The following is a 24754-nucleotide window of genomic DNA, read 5'->3' on the forward strand; positions in this document are numbered from 1 at the left end:
GTACGCAGCGGGACGGCCCAGCCCCTCGCCCGTACGCAGCGGGACGGCCCAGCCCCTCGCCCGTACGCAGCGGGACGGCCCAGCCCCCCTCACATACGACAATGTGGTGGAAACACCATCACCTCTAAGTTCCCCCTCCAAGTGTCACACACCATCCCGACTTGGAGATACATCACTTTTCCTTCATCATCACTGGGTCAATGTCCTGGAAGTTCCTCCCTAACAGCACTGTGGGAGAACCTTCACCACATAGAGTGCAGTGGTTCAAGGAGAAGGCCCACCACCCCTTACTCAGGGCAGCTAGTGATCGGCAATAAATGCAGTCTTGCCAGTGATGCCGACAAGACGGGAACTAATTTTAAAGAAAGGTACACTTCCAAGCAAGTGTACAGTTCCCGGTTGGCGCACAGTTCCACCTCTGAATATAGTTCCACACCCAAGTGCAGGTTGAGGCTGGAGTATAGGCTCTGGGAGGGGGGGGGGCGGGGGGCGCACAGTTCCAGGGCGAGGGAGAGTGCCAATTTTGGGTACAGTTGTAGACTGTTTAAAGATTTCTGATCCTGTAATTTAATAAGCAGAAAATAGGAAAACTTAATCACCCTAAGGGGGGAATATTCCTGTCTTTGCCCCCCCCCCCCCACTCCGCCGTACTAACTGAGCCGAAGGGTTGGTGACGCCTGGTGTAGGAAGTGCTTGCCGCTGGCTCCGCCCTCTTCCTGTAATTTGCCTTGTCGGGGGTAGGCGGAGGTTCCACTCCTCACAATGTCAATAGGAAGCTCCCGAATATGACGGAGACCCAGAGCAGCCAGGCCATGACAGTTTTCTGGGGTGGGAGTTCAATCTGTTTCCTGCCAGACATACAATACAGTGGGAGCCCAGCAGAACCCCTGTGTGTATAAAGTTACTCTCTGGCCCAGGAGGAATCAGGGCTCGCCGACACGGGGTTATAAAGCACGGAAGAACTATCTGATCACAGTGCAAAAATGTGAGATTTAAAACAACATGAATGGAGCCAACTGACGCCTACCTCAATGAACTCAACCTGTTCCTTTTCAGATCCTTCTCTGCACCTGGGAACAGTTGAGGAATTAACCTTATCTTTGGGCAGTAACGATAGCGAAATGGATGTCCTGCACGAATTGCTAAACACACGGTGGCTGCAGTCACTGGTGAAGGTAACAAGCACATTTAACATAGAAACATAGAAAATAGGAGCAGGAGTAGGCCATTCGGCCCTTCGAGCCTGCTCCACCATTCATTATGAACATGGCTGTTCCTCTATCTCAATACCATATTCCCACTCTCTCCCCATACCCCTTGATGGCTTTTGTGTCTAGAAATCTATCTAGCTCCTTCTTAAATATATTCAGTGACTTGGCCTCCACAGCCTTCTGTGGTAGAGAATTCCACAGGTTCACCACCCTCTGAGTGAAGAAATTTCTCCTCATCTCAGTCCTAAATGCCCTACCCCGTATCCTGAGACTGTGACCCCTCGTTCTGGACCCCCAGCAAGGGGAAACATCCTCCCTGCATCCAGTCTGTCTAGCCCTGTCAGAATTTTATACGTTTCAATGAGATCCCCTCTCATTCTTCTAAACTTGAGTGAATACAGGCCAAGCCGACCCAATCTCTCCTCATACGACAGTCCTGCCATCCCAGGAATCAGTCTGGTGAACCTTCGCTGCACTCCCTCTATGGCAAGTATATCCTTTTTTAGGTCAGGAGACCAAAACTGCACACAATACTCCAGGTGTGGTCTCACCAAAATTTGCAGACTTGACGAAACTTGGAAATGTAGTAAACAACATGGAGGATAGCAACAGACTTCAGGAGGACATAAACAGACTGGTGAAATGGGCAGACACATGGCAGATGAAATTTAACGCAGAGACGTGTGAAGTGATACATTTTGGTGGGAAGAATGAGGAGAGACAATATAAACTAAATGGTGCAATTTTAAAGGGGGTGTAGGAACAGAGAGACCTGGGGGTTCACAGACACAAATCTTTGAAGGTGGCAGGACAAGGTGAGAAGGCTGTTAAAGCATATGGGATCCTGGGCTTTATTAATAAACGCAAGGAAGTTGTTCTAAACCTTTTTTAAAAAAAAACACTGGTCAGGCCTCAGCTGGAGTATTGTGTTCAATTCTGGGCACCACACTTTAGGAAGGATGCCAAGGCCTTGGAGAGGGTGCAGAGGAGGTTTACTAGAGTGGTACCAGGGATGAGGGACTTCAGTTATGTGGAGAAGCTGGGGTTGTTCTCCTGAGAACAGAGAAGATTAAGAGATTTGATAGAAATGTTCAAAATCATGAATGGTTTTGATAGAGTAAATAAGGAGAAACTGTTTCCAGTGGCAGAAGGGTCGGTAACCAGAGGACACAGATTTACGGTGATCGGCAAAAGAGCCAGAGGCAACATGAGGAAACATTTTTTTACGCAGCGAGTTGTAATGATCTGGATTGCACTGCCTGAAAGGGTGGTGGAAGCGGATTCAATAGTAACTTCCAAAAGGGAATTGGATAAATATTTGAAGGGAAAAAATTTACAGGGCTATGGGGTGAATGGGACTAATTGGATAGATCTTTCAAAGAGCTGGCAGAGGCATGATGGGCCGAATGGCCTTCTCCTGTGCCGTACCTAAACAAAAAACAATAAAACAAAAAAATACAAACACTAAACCAACTATGTGAGGACAGGATCAGGTTTGTCTGGGATGCCTCACACTGAAAAGAGATGAAGAATTGAGTGAGGTACTGGAGGTCAGCTGACATCTACCCCGCATTTGGCTCTGGGGGAATAATAGAAGAAACTCCCATAACATTTAATGGTTTCTGGCTTGTTTTCCCAGGCCTACGAGTGTCTGCATCAGTACCTGAGGAGGAGACCAATGCCTGTCATGCCCCAGGCATCTGCACTTTGCCAAGAGGTGAGGACAAACTTCCTGTACTTCGCAAAAAAGCACAGAAACAAGGGGCTTCGTCCCATCTCACACATCCTGTAGAACAGAGGATGGACCATAAGCTTCACACAATGAAGCTACCACCAGATATCAATTAACATTTTATTACATTTTCATGAGAGAAAATTTTGGGGCAGTCACAATCCCTTTCCAAAGGGCTAGCCCACAGCAAAAGACTGCCTCTAATTTAGCATTAATTGGTATTAAATTCGTAATCTCACTCAGAGAAGGCTAAGGGTGGAAGAGTGCGGAATAGAAAAGTGTCAAACTGATGCAATAGGCAACTGAAGTACCTTCATGGGACAATGGACGGGGAGCTTTGCTCAGTACCTAACCCGTGCTGTACCTGCCCTGGGAGTGTTTGACGGTACAATGTAGAGGGGGAGCTTTGCTCTGTATCTAACCCGTGCTGTACCTGCCCTGGGAGTGTTTGATGGGACAAAGTACGGGAAGCTTTACTCTGTACCTAACCTTTTTTTTTCTTTTTATTCGTTCACGGGATGTGGGCGTCGCTGGCGAGGCCAGCATTTATTGCCCATCCCTAATTGCCCTCGAGAAGGTGGTGGTGAGCCGCCTTCTTGAACCGCTGCAGTCCGTGTGGTGACGGTTCTCCCACAGTGCTGTTAGGAAGGGAGTTCCAGGATTTTGACCCAGCGACAATGAAGGAACGGCGATATAGTTCCAAGTCGGGATGGTGTGTGACTTGGAGGGGAACGTGCAGGTGGTGTTGTTCCCATGTGCCTGCTGCTCTTGTCCTTCTAGGTGGTAGAGGTCGCGGGTTTGGGAGGTGCTGTCGAAGAAGCCTTGGCGAGTTGCTGCAGTGCATCCTGTGGATGGTGCACACTGCAGCCACAGTGCGCCGGTGGTGAAGGGAGTGAATGTTTAGGGTGATGGATGGGGTGCCAATCAAGCGGGCTGCTTTATCTTGGATGGTGTCCTTTCCCTGGTAATGTTGGATGAAAGGGCTTTACTGTATAAAGTGTACACTCCGTCCCTAGGGAACATATCCCACTTGACCAGGTGCAGAGGGCTTTAGTCCAGGTTGACAGAGCCAATGCTTGGTGACGCCCCCTGTGCACAGAGTAGTGCTGGAGTTTAACCAGCTAAATCCTCACAGATCACCAGCAGAGAACAATGGGGAGCTTCTCACTGCTTGTTCAGGTTTATCTGGGGTGGAGTAGGAAGAATCCCAGCCACCAGGGACAGGTCTACGCTCCAGGGCACATGTGTGAGATTGACCAATCATTCGCAGTGATGATTTATTTGGTCTTGACTGGTGTGACTGCCAAAGGGGGCTGACTAGATTTCGAGTTCTGTCACTAGGCGTGTCTACTTGATTTCTCCTCATTCCCAGCATGAGTTCGCTCCCTGTCTTTTTCACTCTACTTTTGTTGTCGGAATTTCAGGTGTATTTTCTGTTTGAAGTGTAGGCACCTGTATAAGAACTGGAGAGACCTGGGCCTCAACAATTAACCTCAGTGTCTGTATTTTTGTGTCCATTTGTCTGCGTGTGTGTGCGTCTGTGTGTGTGCGTCTGTGTGTGTGCGTCTGTGTGTGTGCGTCTGTGTGTGTGCGTCTGTGTGTGTGCGTCTGTGTGTGTGTGTCTGTGTGCGTGTGTGTGTTGTGTGCGTCTGTGTGTGTGTGTCTGTGTGCGTGTGTGTGTTGTGTGCGTGTGTGTGTTGTGTGCGTGTGTGTGTGTGTCTGTGTGCGTCTGCGTGTGTGTGCGTGCATCTGTGTGCGTCTGCGTGTGTGTGCGTCTGCGTGTGTGTGCGTGTGCGTGTGTGTGTGTGCGTCTGCGTGTGTGTGCGTCTGCGTGTGTGTGCGTCTGCGTGTGTGTGCGTCTGCGTGTGTGTGTGCGTCTGCGTGTGTGTGCGTCTGCGTGTGGGTCCGTGTTCCTGTTTATAGGTGACAGAGATACTTAAAGAAGCTTCTCAGTCAACGGATTTTCGAGAACTCCAGTGGCTCCTGGGAAAAGCTGATTTCCAGGTAAGAATGGTCGGTATTGAGTTCTGTGTCTCAGTCCTTCACTGCCCTCTGAAGTGGCCTCACAAGCCACACAGTTGTATCAAACCACTACCAGCAGTTCAAGAAGAAGGTTCACCACCACCTTCTTGGGGCAATTAGGGATGGGCAATAAATGCCGGACCTTCCCAGCGCGCCCACATCCCGAGAATGAATAAATAAAAACTCACCCACCCATATAATGTCATAAACACGCTCACTCACACATGCTCACTCGTACTCACTTCGATTTACACACACACTCCATTTCTGGTTCCCCAGCTGACAAGGACAAGCTTACTTTAGCTTCTCATGAACCAGGTTTGACTAGAAGTCTTTAAGGGATGAGGCAGCACAGTGGGTTAGATGCTGACTTGCCACTCCTGGTTCCAGGGTTGAAATCCAGCACAGACTGATACTCTCCTTTGGCTGTAAGAGTCTTTGTCAATCGAATTTCAGCATTTTTACTGGTCTGAATTTGAACCCGGGGTGAAAGGCCAGTGTCCAAACCACTGCCAATCTTGTTAAAGGAAAGGATTCTTCGTTATCAGAACTGAGCACCACAACAACACAAGCAAGGACACATGTATACACACAGGGTATGTGTGTACACACACGCAAGGACATATATACACACACCTGCAGGGACGCATGTTGCAGACAAGGACTCGTACACATGGACATTTACACACATAAAGGTACTTGTGCCTGCACATGAGCACCTGTATACACATACAAGGACATGTATGCACAAGGATAAATGTATACTTGAGGATATGTGGACATGTACTCAGACTCATGTACAATCAAACAAGAATATATGTATATGCACACAAGGACATGTGTCTATGCACATTAAAATACATGTATACTGGCGCATGTATAAATGCACAGAAGGATACGTATGTTGTTCACACAAGGACACGTGTACACACACAAGGACATGTGCGAAGATGAGGATGCTCTCAAACAGCTCACACACTACCTGAGGGGTTTAAATGGACTCAACACCAAATCATCAACATCTCCATTTTCCTGCAGAGTATAACAGCTGAAGGTTTGATTGATTGACAGGCGCTGCTCTCTGCTCACGACACTGTGGCTCAGAAGGACTACAATCCCATCCTCCCCCCGCTGCCAGATAACATCCCCGAAGATGAGGACGCCTTGAGGATAGTGTGCCTGGTGAAAAACAAGCACCCTTTGGTAAGGACAGATGACAGTAAGGGAGATACAAGATTACTGCCCTCACTTACTGTTCTGTGTCAATAGGTTATTAGAAACATGCTCACACCCAAACACCATAACTTTGCTCACAGCCTCAGCCTCGCCCTCAGCCCCCCTCGCCCTCAGCCCCCCTCACTCTCAGCCTCTGGGTTGGTTGCACGTGTGATGGCCCATCATATTAGGGCAGCAGACAGTTGTTCTGGAACACAGGTTCGGGGCAGGATTCCAATCAATGTAAGTGCAAGAGAGTGAGAGGGGGCTTGGGCCTGGGCCTGGGCCATTCATCTGCATATCCCCTAACTATGGCTATAGAGTAATGGCAAGAGCCTGAACACGGGTTGGATGCTTGGTATCATGGTTGCAGAGCAATCCTCGGTACAGTGATACTGCAATAGGTGCATCAGAGGCAACACAAGACGACAACTCAGGGAGGTAGCAAAATGGACTGGCCATTTATCCCACCTCGCTCAGCCGGGTGATTACATCTCTGCACAGATCATTTGCATCTTCTTACTGCCCTGTGCCAAGTTTGTATCCACTAACTCCCCGTTATATCAGGTAGTGGAACAACAGCAAGTGAAGATCCACTGCCAGCAAAAGTGATTACAAAGTGAGCGACCTTAACACTCTCAATAATTGTACTGCCGGGCTGTGTTAAGAGATGGAGCTGCCTTCTCATTGTATACTCAAGGTACCCCAATCACACGTGTTAAGCGGCTACAGTGAAACTGGATCCACCGCCCACAGCAGCTAGGAGAGATCTGCAACAGCTGGTGGGCCCACAAACCTCTTACATCCCTTGTTTCTCTATACACAGGGTGCTACTATTAAACGGGATGAGGCGACAGGATCTATAATGATAGCTCGAGTGATCCGTGGCGGACTTGCTGACCGCAGTGGTGAGTAAACCCCCAGGACAAGGGGACAGAGTTGGGGTAATTATTCGAGTGCGTGCGGGCAATGCGGAGGCTCGACCGCTGCCCGCCACTTTCAGCGGGTGAAGATCCCTGATGCCAGCGCCTGCTGGGAAAATCCCCCCCCACCCCCGAACTGCAGCTGGCATTGAGTGAGTGCCAGGGATTAGTGCGGGTGGAGCCCACCCCATCAAGAGGCAGCAGAGAGAATTTTAACTGGGAGCAGGGACGATGGGGAAGGGCGGATGGTGGAGGCATCAAACATGCCCAACTTCGGCAGCGGAGGCCCGGGCGATTATAAGTCCTGGGCCCCCATTTCCATGCTTCAAAACACAGGATGGGGGGGTGGCAGATGACAGCAGAATTTTGGGTGGCAAGACGTCGACAGCAAAGAGGTAAGTCACGGGGAGTAGGTTTCAGGAGGATCTCACCGGAGGGAAGAAGGGGAGAAGTCCGGGGCAGGGCAGGCCTGAACTTTCCTTGAGGGGGCTGGAGGAGCACTACCTGCACCCCCTAGTCCCACATTGCTACTTCATCAATGACCTTCCCTCTATTATAAGGTCAGAAGTGGGGCTGTTGGTTGATGATTGCACAGTGTTCAGCTCCATTCGCAACCCCTCAGATAATGAAGCAGTCCATGCCCGCATGCAGCAAGACCTGGACAACATCCAGGCTTGGGCTCATAAGCAACAAATAACGTTCGCTGCTCACAAGCGCCAGGCAATGACCATCTCCAACAAGAGAGAGTCTAACCATCTCCCCTTGACGTTCAATGGCATTACCATCGCCAAATATAAAAGGGAATCCAAAAGTCTTTTACAGGCATGTAAACACTAAACGGGTAGTAAGAGGAAGGGTGGGGCTGATTAGGGACCATAAAGGAGATCTGGTCATGGAGGCATAGGGGTGGCCGAGGTACTAAATGAGTACTTTGCATCTGTCTTTACCAAGGAAGATGATGCCAGAGCCTCAGTAAAGTAAGATATAGTTGAGATACTGGATGGGCTAAAGATTGATAAAGAAGAGGTACTTGAAAGGCTGGCTGTACTTAAAGTAGATAAGTCACCCGATCTGGATGGGATGCATTCTAGGTTGCTGAGGGAAGTAAGGGTGGAAATTGCAGTGGTACTGGCCATAATCTTGCAAACATCCGTAGATACAGGGATGGTGCCAGAGGACTGGAGAATTGCATAGGAACATTGGAACAGGAGTCGGCCATTCAGCCCCTCGAGCCTGCTCCGCCATTTGACAAGATCATGGCTGATCTGTGATCTAACTCCATATACCTGCCTTTGGCCCATATCCCTTAATACCTTTGGTTGCCAAAAAGCTATCTATCTCAGATTTAAATTTAGCAATTGAGCTAGTATCAATTGCCGTTTGCGGAAGAAAGTTCCAAACTTCTACCACCCTTTGTGTGTAGAAATGTTTTCTAATCTCGCTCCTAAAAGGTCTGGCTCTAATTTTTAGACTGTGCCCCCTACTCCTAGAATCCCCAACCAGCAGAAATAGTTTCTCTCTATCCACCCTATCTGTTCCCCTTAATTTCTTATAAACTTCGATCAGATCACCCCTTAACCTTCTGAACTCGAGAGAATACAACCCCAATTTGTGTAATCTCTCCTCGTAACTTAACCCTTGAAGTCCGGGTATCATTCTAGTAAACCTACGCTGCACTCCCTCCAAGGCCAATATTTCCTTCCGAAGGTGCGGTGCACAGAACTGCTCACAGTACTCCAGGTGCGGTCGAACCAGGGTTTTGTATAGCTGCAGCACAACTTCTGCCCCCTTGTGCTCTAGTCCTCTCGATATAAAGGCCATCATTCCATTAGCCTTATTGATTATTTTCTGCACCTGTTCATGACACTTCAATGATCTATGTACCTGAACCCCGAAGTCCCTTTGGACATCCACTGTTTTTAACTTTTTACCATTTAGAAAGTACCCTGTTCTATCCTTTTTTGATCCAAAGTGGATGACCTCACATTTGCCGACATTGAATTCCATTTGCTACAGTTTTGCCCATTCACCTAATCTATCAATATCACTTTGTAATTTTATGTTTTCATCTACACTGCTTACAATGCCACCAATCTTTGTGTCATCGGCAAACTTAGATATGAGACTTTCTATGCCTTCATCTAAGTTGTTAATAAATATTGTGAATAATTGAGGCCCCAAGACAGATCCCTGCGGGACTCCACTAGTCACAACAATTGCAAATGTTATACCTTGTTCAAAAAAGGGTGTAAGGATAAACCCAGCAAGTATAGGCCAGTCAGTTTAACCTCTGGTGGGGAAACTTTTAGAAACGATTATCCAGGACAGAATTAACAGTCACTTGGACAAGTATGGATTGATTAGGGAAAGCCAGCACGGATTTGTTAAAGGCAAATCGTGTTTAACTAACCTGATAGAGTTTTTTGATGAGGTGACAGAGAGGGTTGATGAGGGCAATGCAGTTGTTGTGGTGTATATGGACTTTCAAAAGGTGTTTGATAAAATGCCACCTGGTAGGCTTATCATCAAGATTGCGGCCCATGGAATAAAAGGGGTAGTAGCAACATGGATACAGAATTGGTTAAGGGACAGGAAACAGAGAGTAGTGGTGAACAGTTGTTTTTCGGACTGGAGGGAGATGTATAGTGATGTTCCCAGGGGTCAATGCTGAGACCACTGCTTTTCTTGACATATATTAATGACTTGGACTTGGGTGTACAGGGCACAATTTCCAAATTTGCAGATGACACAAAACTTGGAAGGGTAGTGAACAGTGAGGAGAATAGTGATAGACTCCAAGAGGATATAGACAGGCTGGTGGCATAGGCAGACACGTGGCAAATGAAATTTAACGTAGAAAAATACGAAGTGATACATTTTGGTAGGAAGAACGAGGAGAAGCAATATAAACTAGAGGGCAGAACTCTAAAAGTGGTACAAGAACGGAGAGATCTGGGGGTTTATGTGCACAAATCGTTGAAGGTGGCAGGAACAGAGACGGTTGCGAGGAGATTTGTTAGAGGTATTCAAAATCATGAATGGTCCAGACAGAGTAGATAGAGAGAAACTGTTCCCGTTGGCGGAAGGGTCAAGAACTAGAGGACATAGATTTTAGGTGATTGGCAAAAGAACCAAAGGTGACATGAGGAAAAACTTTTTTACACAGTGAGTGGTTAGGATCTGGAATGCACTGCCTGAGGGGGTGGTGGAGGCAGATTCAGTTATGGCCTTCAAAAGGGAACTGGATAAGTACTTGAAAGGAAAAAATTTGCAGAGCTATGGGCAAAAGGCGGGGGAGTTGGACTAGCTGGATTGCTCTTGCATAGAGCCGACGTGGACTCGATGGGCCAAATGGCCTCCTTCCATGCTGTAACTTTTCTATGATTCTATGAAATCCCCCACCATCAACATCCTGGGGGTCACCATTGACCAAAAACACAACTGTACCAGCCACATAAATGCAGTAGCTACAACAGCAGGTCAGAGGCTGAGTATTCTGTGGCGAGTGACTCACCTCCTGACTCCCCAAAGTCTTTCCATCATCTCCAAGGCACAAGTTAGGAGTGTGATGGAATACTCTGCACTTGCCTGGATGGGTGCAGCTGCAACAACACTCGAGAAGCTCGACACCATCCAGGACAAAGCAGCCTGCTTGATTGTCAGCCCATCCACCACCTCAAACATCCACTGCCTTCACTACCAGCACACCATGGCTACACTATGTTCTATCTACAGGATGCGCTGCAGCAACTCACCAAGGATTCTTCGACAGCACCTCCCAAACCTGCGACCTCCACCACCTAAGAAGGACAAGGGCAGCAGGTACATGGGAACAACACCACCTGCACGTTCCCTTCCAGATCACACACCATCTCAACTTGGACATAAATCGCCTTTCATTAAACATTGGGAAGACCGAAGCCATTGTCTTCCGCCCCCGCCACAAACTCCCTTCCCTCGCCACCAATTTCATCCCCCTCCCGGGCCAGTGTCTCGGGCTGAGCCAAACTGTTCACAACCTCGGCGTCCCATTTGACTCTGAGCTGAGCTTCCAATCCATAAATTGCATGGCTACTAATGCAAGTCAGAGAATGGGTATTCTGCAGCGGGTTCTGCAGCGGGCACTCTACACCGGCGGGGATTGGGGGGGGGGGGTGGGAACTCTGTACTGGGGGGCCTCTACACCCAGCCAGCTCTACAAGGGTGGGGGGCTCAACACTGTAAACCCAGTCATCTTCTCCCAGGCAGTGAAGGTGAGAGTTACCTCAGTGACTGTTAGATAATTTTCCCCTTGGCTCTTGGACTCGCGCTGCTCTCCCCGAGACCTTCCCTTCCAGTTTCGGTTCAGCAATACTCATGATTCAGCTTTGCTAATTTTCAGGCTCTTTGTGGCCACACAGATTCATGGAGGCCATTCAGCCCATCTACCTCACCCTTCCATAGCAAACTACAAACCCCCCTCTCCGCCCTCCCCCCCCCCCCACCCATAACAGCATCCAACTGACCTTTGAATGAGTTTTTCCCTCTACTCCTCTATCTGTACCCCATTCCATATATTAGTCACCCTTTGCTTGCCTCAGTGGTTTCACTCTCACCTCTGAATCGGATGGTTGTGGTTTCAAACCCCACTCCATGACTTGAGCCCATAATCCAGACTGACAGTTCAGCGCAGTACTGAGGGAGTGCTGCACTGTTAGAGATGCCGTCTTTCAGTTGAGACATTAAACCGAGGCCCTGAATGCCCTCTCATGGTGATCCGATGACACCATTTGAAGAACAAGGAGTTCTCCTGGTGTCCTGACCAACGTTCCTCCCTCAGCCAACATCTGCAAAACAGATTGGAGCTGCAAATGAGCAGCGGGTGGGTGGGGGCGTGAGGCATTCCAGCATAAGTTCCCTGGCAGACCTTCCATGGTCGGGGGAAGGCCCATACTTTAAATCCAAATGGTGGGTGCCCACCACTATGGGCGCATCTCAGACTTAGCATTCACCAAAGTCCACATACTGTGCCCTGTCCGAGGGGGAGTCACGCCCCTCTCCCACAGAAAGGTGAAAGTACTGTCCCCCAACCGCACCCTTTGTAAAGGGGCCGTTGTAAAAATAATAAAAACATTTTCTAACCTTGAATCTTGGCGGGGGGGCGGGGGAAGGGTCCAGACCACGATCACCAGGTGTACTGGTCACCGATGCTCAGTGAGTGCTCTGAGAGGTAGGAACAGGGGAACTGGCTTAAGATGAAGGTATCACGGCAGCTGCTGTGAAAGTGTGCAGTGAGCTGCATGATCCTGTGCAGAAAGTTACAGATAGACTGCACACTGATGGCGTGGAAGCCCACAGTATTGTGGTAAGGAGCCCTGGACTTAGCGTAATCCTACAATCTGCACAAGCACCCCCCCGGACCCTCTCCACTTGTCCATGGAGAAAGTGCTGAAGTGTTTGCTTTCACAAACAAGGCATCAGTAATCTGATTGATACTTGCATGGACTGCAGATTGGCTGACAATTACTGATGTCCCCTATAGCCTCCCGGAAGGAGTTGGAGGCAAAAGAAAAACAAGAGGTGGGGTGGTTGTTAGCCGTGAATTCTTGGTACAGTGCTAATAAACCCAATCATAGGATACAGCACAGAAGGAGGCCATTTGGCCCATCATCCATTGCCACATACTAACAGGTATTCCTTGTCTGTCGTTTCAGGGTTGCTGATGGCTGGGGATAAGCTGGTCGAGGTAAACGGAATACCTATCGATGGACTTGAACCCGAACATATCATTCGGCTCCTGGTAACTGCTTCTTGCATTGTAACAGCTGCTTCCTCTCTGTATTCATGGCTATCTTTACTCCCCCTAGGATTATACCCTCGCCTAAAGGTGCTGATACTAACTGGGGCCCCGAGGCACTGGCTGCCCTCCAGTACTTCACTCAAATGCTCAGCCTCCACATGTGGCGGTGGGTGCCGGCTAGACATGCGATTGTAAGGGCCCTGGTCCTCTCCTCATCCTGCGTCCACACACTTTCCAGCAGGAGTCACTGGAGAGTGAGCAGCGGCCGTGGTCCATCCTGAGGCCTGTTTGCTGTTCCAAGTACCGCCCTGACTGAGATCAGACAACTCATCGTAGGCCGACTGTTCCTCAGTATGACCCGGTCTTTGTGTCTCAGTACCACACTGCTTTGTGCATTTACCTACTGGGGTTGATTTTAACTCCTCCCCGCCCAACCCCCCCCCCACCCCCCCATTAGGTGGAACCTGGGTGGGGAGCAGGTAAAGTGGAGCGGGGGATTTACTCACTCCGTCCCTACCCCAATCTGGCCAATTGCAATTTTAAATTGCAGGCGCCAAGGACAACCATCCCAAGCTGACAGGGTCCTCTTTAAATGTGCAAATCAAGCTCCGATGATGTAATCGGGGCCCAATCTGTGATTTTAACCTGAGGCCTGAGTGGGAGAGCAGTGGTGGTTTCCCCATCAGGTAAAACCTGCTGGGAACAGCAGCCAGGGCTAGAAGAGGCCCAACAAGGTGTGGTTTCCATGTGGGCCAGGAGGAGCAGGCTGTGGGTAAACGGCCCAAATGGCTGCCAATAGTTAAGGGCTTCAGCGTGAACTATACCCCAGTGAGAGTCAGCACCTTCAGGAGAGGAGGGGACCTGTACCCCAGTGAGAGTCAGCACCTTCAGGAGAGGAGGGGACCTGTATCCCAGTGAGAGTCAGCACCTTCAGGAGAGGAGGGGACCTGTACCCCAGTGAGAGTCAGCACCTTCAGGAGAGGAGGGGACCTGTATCCCAGTGAGAGTCAGCACCTTCAGGAGAGGAGGGGACCTGTATCCCAGTGAGAGTCAGAACCTTCAGGAGAGGAGGGGTCCTGTACCCCAGTGAGAGTCAGCACCTTCAGGAGAGGAGGGGACCTGTATCCCAGTGAGAGTCAGAACCTTCAGGAGAGGAGGGGACCTGTACCCCAGTGAGAGTCAGAACCTTCAGGAGAGGAGGGGACCTGTATCCCAGTGAGAGTCAGAACCTTCAGGAGAGGAGGGGTCCTGTATCCCAGTGAGAGTCAGCACCTTCAGGAGAGACGGCAGGCGAATGGCAGATCTGCAGGAAAGCAGTGGGGTTTTTCTTTAATATGTAGATGTCATCGGGACCTGATCTGCAATTTCAGCTGAAGCCTAAGTCGGGGTCAGTGTCAGCTTCCCCATCAGTCAAACCTGTCGGGGAATGAATCATAGGTCGCAATGATCCAACCAAGCTGCAATAGTGCAGTGGGACCTGGACAGATTCGGTCAAAGGGCAGACAGGTAGCAGATACAGTTGATGAAAGGTCTCCCCTCCAAAACCTTACTGAGGAACTGTTTTGTATAATATCATTTGTGCATATGTATTTGATAAAAGTGACAATGATCCCATTATCTGTTTGAATAGACCAAGTCTGAAGGCAGCATCATGTTCAAGCTTATCCCAGTGTCACATCGACCAGCGAGCTACCCCCAAAACACGGTAAGGCCTGTGTCATACTGATTACACCTCAGAGATGGGCTTGTTTTATGCAGCCCCTTATCCAGTGTTGAGGTGGGATTTATGTAACCTTTGACCCTATCCCCTTAATGTACAGAGCTGTCTTCTCTCTGCCTCCCCACCCACCACCACACACAGAGTCCCTTCCCATCTCTCATTCTTTCATCTCTTTCCCCATCTTTTACACCACTCCAAAATCTTCCTCTCTCCATCCACTTTTCTTTCGTGACCAGAACTGTCTGACACCTCTTTTGCCCACATATTTCTCACTCTCTCCACATCTTATTCCCTCACTGCTCCTCTCCCCCACTGTTTCCCTGTCCCATTGCTATTCCCACTCTCACTCCCACCATCTCGCAGACCAATCACTCATCCCACTCTCACCTCTGCTATCTCCCTGTCCCATTGCTATTCCCACTCTCACACCTACTCTCCCTGTCCCATTGCCATTCCCACTCTCACTCCCACTATCTTCCTGTCCCATCGCTATTCCCACTCTCAATCCCACTTTCTCCCTGTCCCATTGCTATTCCCACTCTCATACCTACTATCTCCCTGTCCCATTGTTATTCCCATTCTCACACCTACTATCTCCCTGTCCCATCGCTGTTCCCACTCTCACTCCCACTATCTTCCTGTCCCATTGCTATTCCCACTCTCCTACTATCTCCCTGTCCCATTGCTATTCCCACTCTCACTCCCACTATCTTCCTGTCTCATTGCTATTCCCACTCTCACTCCCACTATCTCCCTGTCCCATCACTATTCCCACTCTCAATCCCACTTTCTCCCTGTCCCCTCACTCTCCAGTGGGACATTGTGGGATAAGATACAGCAGCTGAGGTTTATGGAGGGTAGGTGCTTTGGGGAACTGGGATTCAATGTATATCTGCAAGGACAGGTATGGGTGAATGGGACTTGTTGTAGGCAGGATATGAGTAGCAGCATTTTGGATGAACTGGAGGTAAGGAAGGGTGGAGGATGGGGGGCCGACTAGGAGAGCATTGGAATAGTCGAGTCTGGAGGTGACAGAGGCATGGATAAGGGTTTCAGTCGCAGATGGGCTGAGGTAGGGCCAGCAATATTTTAGAAGTGGAAGTCGGCAGTCTTTACGATGGGGAGGATATGAGGTTAGAAACTGAGCTCAGGAACAAACAGGACACTGAGGTTGTGAACAATCTGGTTCAATCTAACACAATGGCTCAAGAAGGGGATGGAATCAGTGACGAGGGTACTGAGTTTGTGGCGGGAGCCAAAGACAGTGGCTTCGGTCTTCTCAATGTTTAACCGGCTCATCCAGGACTGGATGCTGGACAAGCAGGCTGACAACACAGACAGTGGAGGGGTTGAGAGAGGCAGTGGAAAGGTAGAGCTGGGTGTCATCAGCGTACACTGAATGCCATGTGAAACTGATGCCATGTCTGCGGATGATATCACCAAGGGGCAGAATATAGATGAGGAAGAGGAGGGGGCCCAGGGCAGATCATTGGCAAGTCCCAAGGTGATGATGCAGGGGTGGGAAGAGAAGCCATTGCTGGAGTTGCTGTGGCTACCACTGGATAGATAAACGTAGAGCCAGGCAAGGGCAGTACCACTCATCTGGATAATGGAGGAGAGACGTTAGAGGAGATTAACCATGTCAAAGGCTGAAGAGAGGTCATGGAGAACGAGAAGGAAAGTGCAACACAGTCACAGAAGACGTTTGTGACTTGGACTAGGGACATTTCAGTGCTATGGGAGGGGTGGAGATTGGACAGGAGGGATTCAAACAGGGACTTGCAGGAGAGATGGGCACAGATTTAGGAAGTATGTTCAAGGACATTAGAGAGGAAAAAGAGGTGGGTTCTTAGATGATATTTAGCAAGGATGGAGGGTCACGGGTTGGGTTTGTTGAGGAGGTAGTGATAACAGCAGTTTATAAAGCGAGGAGGATAATGGCTGAGGAGAATGAATCATTGACAATCTCAGGTAGCAAGGGGGCCGGAAAGGGAGGGTACATGGTCAGGAGTTGAGCTGGGCGAGGATCAAGGGAGCAGGAAGTGGATCTCCTGGACCCACGTGTATGAGATTGTGGGAGAAGGGGCGGGGGTGGGGAAGTGTCATAATTTACATAAACCAATCATCTGACGTGGCCACAGTAAAAGACCCAGTAGGAAGAAGCACATGGAGAAGCATTGTATCTGCTCGGGTTGGATGGGAAGAGGAGGGAAGGGAGCGGAAGATGTGGTTGTCTCTGGAATCACATTGTGCATCACAGATGAGATGGCAGATGTGGGAGCTTGGGGGATGGATGGTGACTTGGGATAACCTTTGTATCTCATTCAGCACTTTTCACCTCTGCAGCTTGTTAAAAACTCATTAACAGTAATGAACATCCTTGCTGTTCTCCTCTCCTATCCCCCTCTTTGTTTTGATCAGCCCTAAAATTGGGTTCCCCTACTCCTCACTTTCCCTGTTCTGGTGAAAGGTCTAGACTCCAAACGCTAACCCGCCCTTTTCTCTTTCAGATGCTGACTGACCTGTTGTGTATTTCTGGCATTCTCTATTTCTGGTTCAGATTTAACAGTTCTTCAGAATTTTTTCCATATAACTTTTTTTAACCATTGATCACACACTCCAAGCAGTAACACCTGACACACAACAGTTTGAAATTCCTCCTTTCCTACAGATTTATGTCAGAGCGCTGGTAAATTACTGCCCGCAGTACGACCCCGCGATCCCCTGTCCCGAAGCCGGCCTGACCTTCAAGAGAGGAGACATCCTACTGATTGTCGACCAGAATGATGCACTCTGGTGGCAGGCCAAGAATATCACAACTCTCTCGGTGTCCGCAGGCCTGATTCCCTCCAATAACCTGCTGAAGAGGTAAGGTGATTGTCTCTGAAGGTGTAAGAGCAGTATTGGTGTGAGAGGATAAGTGATAGTGCAGTACGAGGGCCACTCCCTCTCGCTGAACTACCGCTATCTATAAACGGGGCCAGCTGCAGCTCCCAGTTGCCCTGTGAACAGGTCAGGAAGGACTGACTCGTCATTGGTGTCGGACAGGTTCTTTGTGTGAATTTAGGCTCCTTAAAAGGAGGAATATTGGTGCTGGGACAACTGAACAACTTGCATTCATGAAGAACCTTTAGCATAGAGAAACATTCCAAGGCGCTTCACAGAGGCATACTCGGACAAACAAATGGACAATGAAGGAGATATTGGGAAGGGTGACCAAAAGTTTGGAGGGGTTTTAAGGAGGCTCTTAAAGGAGTAGAGGAAGGGAGAGAGGCGGAGAGGTTTAGGGAGGATTCTCGTGCGTGGGCACTTTTCATTTCAGATACCCAGTGCTGGCATCAAAAAAAGACGCATTTATATATAGTGCTTCATGTATAACAAATTCCTTTGTAGTGCAGTTACTATTTATTAGGCGACCGTGGCAGCCATTTTGCACATAACAAGATCCCAAAGCAGCATTGTGATGAATGACCAGTTACTCTGTTTTTGGTGGTGTTGCTTCAGGGTGCAATCAGGGAACCAGGAAAATGTCCATTTCTGCTTCACATAGTGACAGGGGATCTGTAACATCCACCTGATCAGGGAGAAGAGCCTCATTGTAATGATGCACTTGTTGGATGAACCAAACAGGTTCAGCACGGGTTAGAAACAGAATAAAACTCCATCTATGCTATCCATCAAACACTCAGGACATGTACAGTACAGGTCAAAGAGAGAGAAAGGATTGAAGGAGATGGGGAAAAGTTCATAAGAAGAAAAAGTAATTTAGCCCATCGAAGACCATCCCTCTGGTGCATTAACTCTCCCAACGAAGCCCATCCCTCTGGTACATTAACTCTCCCATTGAAGCCCATCCCTCTGATACATTAACTCTCCCAACGAAGCCCATCCCTCTGGTACATTAACTCTCCCAACGAAGCCCATCCCTCTGGTGCATTAACTCTCCATCGAAGCCCATGCCTCTGGTACGTTAACTCTCCCATCAAAGCCCATCCCTCTGGTACATTAACTCTCCATCGAAGCCCATCCCTCTGGTACATTAACTCTCCATCGAAGCCCATCCCTCTGGTACATTAACTCTCCCAACGAAGCCCATCCCTCTGGTACATTAACTCTCCCAACGAAGCCCATCCCTCTGGTGCATTAACTCTCCCAACGAAGCCCATCCCTCTGGTACATTAACTCTCCCAACGAAGCCCATCCCTCTGGTGCATTAACTCTCCATCGAAGTCCATCCCTCTGGTGCATTAACTCTCCCATTGAAGCCCATCCCTCTGGTAGATGAACTTTCCCATCGAAGCCCATCCCTTTGGTACATGAAATCTCCATCGAAACCCATCGTCTCTGACATTCGTTCTCCCGCAATCGCCCAATTCTTAGTAATTTGGTGGGCTTGCTGTATGAAAAGGGACGGGCCTGCTTGGGTTGAATGGCTTGTTCATTTCCTAAAACTTCCGATACTTTTCCTTGTATATGTTGAAATGCTGTTCCTGCTCTGTGTCCATGAGCACGTTTGTCATGTGTACTTTACTCTCCTATCTCTTGTATCCCCAGGAAGCAGAGAGAGTTCTGGTGGTCACACTCCTTCCCATTGCACACTTGTACCAAATCAACATTCCGTGAGTAGCACCAACTATCCCGAGGTCTTCACAGTTTGGAGTGTTGGCAAAGTGTGGCGGTTTTTGATGTGAAAGTGCAGGCTTCTCACCATATGTAAAAGGTGGTACACAGCCTGGGGGCAGCAGCACTTCAACCACCTGCATTTATATAGTGCCTTTCATGTAGAAAATAACCCAAGGCACTTCAGTGAGGCATGCAGAAAATGGACACAAAGCCAAAGAAAGAGAGATTATATCAGGTGACCAGAAAGTTTGGTCAATGGAGGATTAAAAAGAAGACGGGAGGCAGTAAAGAAGAAGTCTTTCGGGAGAGGATTCCAAGGTGCGAGTCCCGGACAGCTGAGACATGAAAGGGAGGGGGAGATTTACAAGAGGTTGGAGTCAAAGGAACAGGGAGTGTGAGGGGTGGGGGAGGCGGTTATAGGGCAGGAAGAGGGTTCGAGTCAGTGCTGAGGGAGCAGAGTTTGTGGTGGGGACTGAAGACAATGGGCTTTGGTTTTCCCACATTTAGTTGGAGGAAGTTGAGATTCATCCAACACTAGATGTTGAACAAGTGGTCAGACAACTTAGGGTCAGTGAAGGGGTCAAGAGAGGTGATGGAGAGGTCGAGATAGGTGTACACGTGGAAGCTGACCCCATATCCGTCGATGATGTCACAAAGGGGCACCATGAAGACAAGGAAGAGGAGGAGGAGGACAAGGACTGGAATCTTGGAGGGACTCCAGAGGTGATGGTATGGGGATGGGAAAATAAACAATTACTGGCGATATTCTGGCTACAATCGGGTTAGCTGAGAGTTGAACCAAGCAAGGGCGGTCCCACTGAGCTGAACAATTGAGGGGAGATATTGGAGGAGGATGGTGTGGTCAACAGTGCTAAACATTACACACTGAAGAATAGGGTGCGAATGTTACTGTCTGCGTGCGAATGTTACTGTCAGATTTACCTTTAAGAATGAGGAATGGGTCGTGGCAATAGCATCTCCATCTCCCTTAAAGGTGCTCAGGAGAAGTGTTGGCTTTGTGACTTGTTGCTCCCATTGTCATTAAGAGTCGTGTACTGAATTTGATCTGATTCTCTTTCTGCTGCTGACGGGGTTGTACAGTGAGCACGGTGGATGAGGGTAAGTCCGATCATATTCTGAGCTGCTGCATTTTAGTTGTGTTTTCTGTTCTGAAGCCTCCACCTCATTTGTGTCTCATTCTCATGTTTTACAGAGGAGGACATGGGGATTGATGAGAAGTTTGTTGAAACAGGTAATAAAAGTTTGCCAAACACATCTTCAGAAAGACAATGTTCCTTTAGTTTAATGTTCCCATCCTCACTTCAGAATTCTCGGCGCCTGCACAAACCCACAGTGAAGAGACAGGGTAAATAAGCCCAATGAGACCAATACTGCTCTTGGCTGCTGGAGGGCAGGATCCAGGCATTACCTGACGGGCATTAATTTGGAGATATGAAAGTCATTTGACACTGTGAACCCAGAGCTAAACAACACAAACCTGGGTGGGTGAGATTGAGGTTATATAGTGAGAAGGTCGGGTGAAGGATATAGTGAGAAGGTGGGGTGAAGGATATAGTGAGAAGGCGGGGTGAAGGATATAGTGAGAAGGTGGGGTGAAGGATATAGTGAGAAGGTGGGGTGAAGGATATAGTGAGAAGGTGGGGTGAAGGATATAGTGAGAAGGTGGGGTGAAGGATATAGTGAGAAGGTGGGGTGAAGGATATAGTGAGAAGGCGGGGTGAAGGATATAGTGAGAAGGTGGGGTGAAGGATATAGTGAGAAGGCGGGGTGAAGGATATAGTGAGAAGGCGGGGTGAAGGATATAGTGAGAAGGCGGGGTGAAGGATATAGTGAGAAGGCGGGGTGAAGGATATAGTGAGAAGGCGGGTTGAGGAATATGGTGTAGAACGTGTGTAGGTGAGGTTGAGGGATGTGGCGGGAAGGTGGGTAGGTGGAGTTGAGGGATTTGGGGAGAAGGTGGGTAGGTGAGGTTGAGGGATGTGGTGAGAAGGTGGCTAGATGGGGTTGAGGGATGTGGGGAGAAGGTGAGAAGGTGGGTTTGAGGGATGTGATGAGAAGGTGGGTAGGTGGAGTTGAGGGATGTGGTGAGAAGGAGGGTAGGTAGGGTTGAGGGATGTGGTGAGAAGGTGGGTAGGTAGGGTTGAGGGATGTGGTGAGAAGGTGGGTAGGTGGAGTTGAGGGATGTGGGGAGAAGGTGGGTAGGTGGCGTTGAGGGTTATGGTGAGAAGGTGAGTAGGTGGGCTTCAGGGATGTGGTGAGAAGGTGGGTAGGTGGGGTTGAGGGTTATGGTCAGAAGGTGGGTAGCTGGGGATAAGAGATGTGGTGAAGAAGATTGGTAGGTGGGGTTGCCCTGTGAAAAGGAATAGGGTTTGTGGCTGGGGGCCATTTCATACTCCATTTCAGAGTTTAGTGTTTGTGAGTGTGTGGAAGTGGTGATTGGACAGGTCACCAATGTCCGAACGTCAGCTCCTTGTTTTGTTCAGTGCCTTCAAAGTGAAAGGGGACTGACACTGAAGGATGAGTCTGTGGGTCAATTGTGCGCCCACCTTATTGGTGGATCAATAGTTAAGAGCTGACGGCCAGTCATGGCTGATGGGGGAGGCGGACTTGTCTGTTTTTGTAGGGGTGATTTTCAACCTTGTAGTCCAGGCGAGTAGATTGGCCGCCAGAATTGCATATCAGAAATTTGGGCATGAGATGTGTACAAATTCTTAAGCTTCCAGCGTGAGGCTCGTAGCAGTTAGAACGTTACCCCCAATATCTGCATTTCAAAACATTGTGCTAAGATTCTCTTCCTTATCTCCACAGATGAAGAAACCTTTGAATCAGGTAGGTGAGTCTTGTTTGTTTAATGTAAAGCAAAATGGCAGAAATATTAAATAATTACTTTGCCTCGATATTTACCAGGGAGACTAACATGGTGGACATGACATTAGAAGAAGTGATCAAAAAAGATATAAAAACATTTTAGAAAGAGGGGAGATAATTGATAAATAATCAAACCTAGAGAGGATAAAACTCCTGGTCCAGATGGATTACATCCACTCATATTAAAAGAAGTTAGGGAAGAGATAGCAGAGGCACTATTACATATATATAAAATTCATTAGAAAAGGGAATAATATCCTCTCAGTCCTGGTATCATCCTTGTGAATCTTTTTTGCATCCTCTCCAATGCCTCTATATCCTTTTTATAATATGGAGACCAGAACTGTGCACAGTACTCCAAGCATGGTTTAACTAAGGTTCTATACAAGTTTAATATAAGTTCTTTGCTTTTCAATTCTATCCCTGTAGAAGTTAACACCAGCACTTGATTTGCCTTTTTTATGGCCTTATTAACCTGCCATGCTACTTTTAGTGATTTGTGTACCTGTACCCCAAGATTCCTTTGTTCCTCTTATTTTCCAAGCAGTATGTGGCCTCCTTATTCTTCATACCAAAATGCACCACCTCACACTTATCTATATTGTAATTCATTTGCCAATTACATGGCCATTCTGCAAGTTTATTAATGTCCTCTTGCATTTTGACACATTCTTCCTTTGTATTAACTACATCCCCCCAATTTGGTGTTGTCCTTAAATTTTGAAATTGTACTTCCGATTCCCGAGTCCAAATTGTTCATGTAAATAGTGAACAACAGTGGTCCCAGCACTGATCCCTGTGGAACATCTCTTCCCACCTTTTGCCAGTCTGAGTAACTACCCTTAACCCCTACTCTCTGTTTTCTGTTTTGTAGCCAGCTTGCTATCCATTCTGCTACCTGTCCCCTGACTCCACATGCACTGACCTTAGTCATGAGTCTACAATCCTGTACTTTATTGAAGGTCTTTTGAAAATCCAAATATATTACGTCGACTACATTAGTTACATCATTATGTCTACCCTTTGTTACTTCTTCAAAGAATTCAGTAAGGCTGGTCAAGCATGACTGTCCCTTTTGAAAACCGTGCTGACTATTCTTTATTATATTTTCATTCTCTAGATGTTTTTTCTATTACATCTTTGAGTAAAGATTCCATTAACTTTCCAACCACCGACATTAAGCTAATTGGTCTATAGTTCCCCGGACTGGTTCAATCTCCCTTTTTAAATATAGGAATCACATTAGCTGTTCGCTTATCAGGAAAGACTGAACAAGCTGGGACTCTTTTCTCTCGAAAATAGAAGGCTGAGGGGTGACCAGATAGAGGTCTTTAAGATAATGAAAGGGTTTAATAGGGTAGACGTAGAGAAAATATTTTCATTCGTGGGGGAGTCCAAAACTAGAGGTCATAAATATAAAATAGACTCTAATAAATCCAATCGGGAATTCAGGAGAAACTTCTTTACCCAAAGAGTGGTTAGAATGTGGAACTCACTACCACACGGAGTGGTTGAGGCGAATAGCATAGATGCGTTTAAGGGGAAGCTCGATAAGCACATGAGGGAGAAAGGAATAGAAGGGAATGCTGATAGGGTTAGATGAAGAGGGGAGGGAGGAGGCTTGTGTGGAGCATAAACACTGGTATGGACTAGTTGGGCCGAATGGCCTGTTTCTGTACTATAGTTTCTATGTAACTCGATGTAATAATACTCCCTGTAAACTGCAACGGCTTGAATGCCCAACACTCTCCTCATGACACATACGAACCACATGGTCAGTATTTGGAGGGGTCAGCGTGTCACCGTTTTCTGACCAAGATCATTGCCGGGCTCCCCTCTCCTTTTGCCCCACCTCTGTGCCATCCTTCGCTCTCCTCCAGGGCTACTGGCCCAGATTTGTGCCTCTGTATCATGAGGTGTGGGAATGAAAAGTTTTTTTTTTAAGTTATAACGAAAAGGTACACCTTGCTGTGCCTCAGGAGCTGCTACCAGGACCCCTGATTGTGTCTTGTTATCCTCATCAGGCAGGAGGTTGAAGTGTTGCTGTGCTGAGATTATTGCCAGTGATGAGGCTGAATATCCGCTCAGCCATAGTGAGGCGGTTGGAAGAGGAGAGAACTCTGAGCAATCTCTCCCAGCAGGACTGGGACGGGAAACTGTGGATACTTTGGGCCAGAAGTTTGGAAGTAAATGCCAATGAGTAATGGATATGTCAGCTCAGCGGAGAAATGAGCAAACAGATCTCCACCTACTGTACGCACAAGACAAGGGCTGCCTCTACATGTCTCTTGGTATAGCACAGGGCCAGTTGCACAGTGGGCACTTCAGTGAATGTGACTGATCGTTCAACACAAGGGAACCTCTGGGGCTCTGTTTGGAGCTGTTGGAGTTGGTTTGTGTTCCAAAGAGCAGGTTGATGACACCCTCAGTTACCTGGGGAATTCTCCTGGCATAAACTTATTTAAGAAGCCATGATGTGGAGATGCCGGTGGACAAACGTAAGGAGTCGCACAACACCAGGTTATAGGTGACCTGACGAAGGAGCAAAGCTCCGAAAGCTTGTGATTTCAAATAAAGCTGTTGGACTATAACCTGGTGTTGTGCGACTCCTTACGTTTATTTAAGAAGAGTAGAGGATCC

The 24754-nt window shown here is 48.2% G+C and overlaps 1 protein-coding gene across 1 annotated transcript in view; it reads left to right on the plus strand.

The window, feature by feature from the left end:
- The first annotated feature begins 1088 nt into the window (after positions 1-1088).
- The window catches only part of mpp4b (MAGUK p55 scaffold protein 4b), a 47060-nt gene continuing 23394 nt past the window's right edge, over positions 1089-24754 (plus strand). Inside the window, exons 1-12 of the mRNA XM_067986865.1 lie at positions 1089-1175; positions 2851-2928; positions 4867-4947; positions 6037-6168; positions 7007-7088; positions 12797-12882; positions 14513-14587; positions 17274-17470; positions 19157-19221; positions 20327-20344; positions 20439-20477; positions 22055-22075. Of these exons, the coding sequence (XP_067842966.1) occupies positions 1122-1175; positions 2851-2928; positions 4867-4947; positions 6037-6168; positions 7007-7088; positions 12797-12882; positions 14513-14587; positions 17274-17470; positions 19157-19221; positions 20327-20344; positions 20439-20477; positions 22055-22075 (928 nt within the window). The 5' untranslated portion in view covers positions 1089-1121. The remainder of the gene's footprint in view (positions 1176-2850; positions 2929-4866; positions 4948-6036; positions 6169-7006; positions 7089-12796; positions 12883-14512; positions 14588-17273; positions 17471-19156; positions 19222-20326; positions 20345-20438; positions 20478-22054; positions 22076-24754) is intronic.

This window comes from Heptranchias perlo, chromosome 7 (genome assembly GCF_035084215.1).
Source record: "Heptranchias perlo isolate sHepPer1 chromosome 7, sHepPer1.hap1, whole genome shotgun sequence".
Classification (NCBI taxonomy): domain Eukaryota; kingdom Metazoa; phylum Chordata; class Chondrichthyes; order Hexanchiformes; family Hexanchidae; genus Heptranchias; species Heptranchias perlo.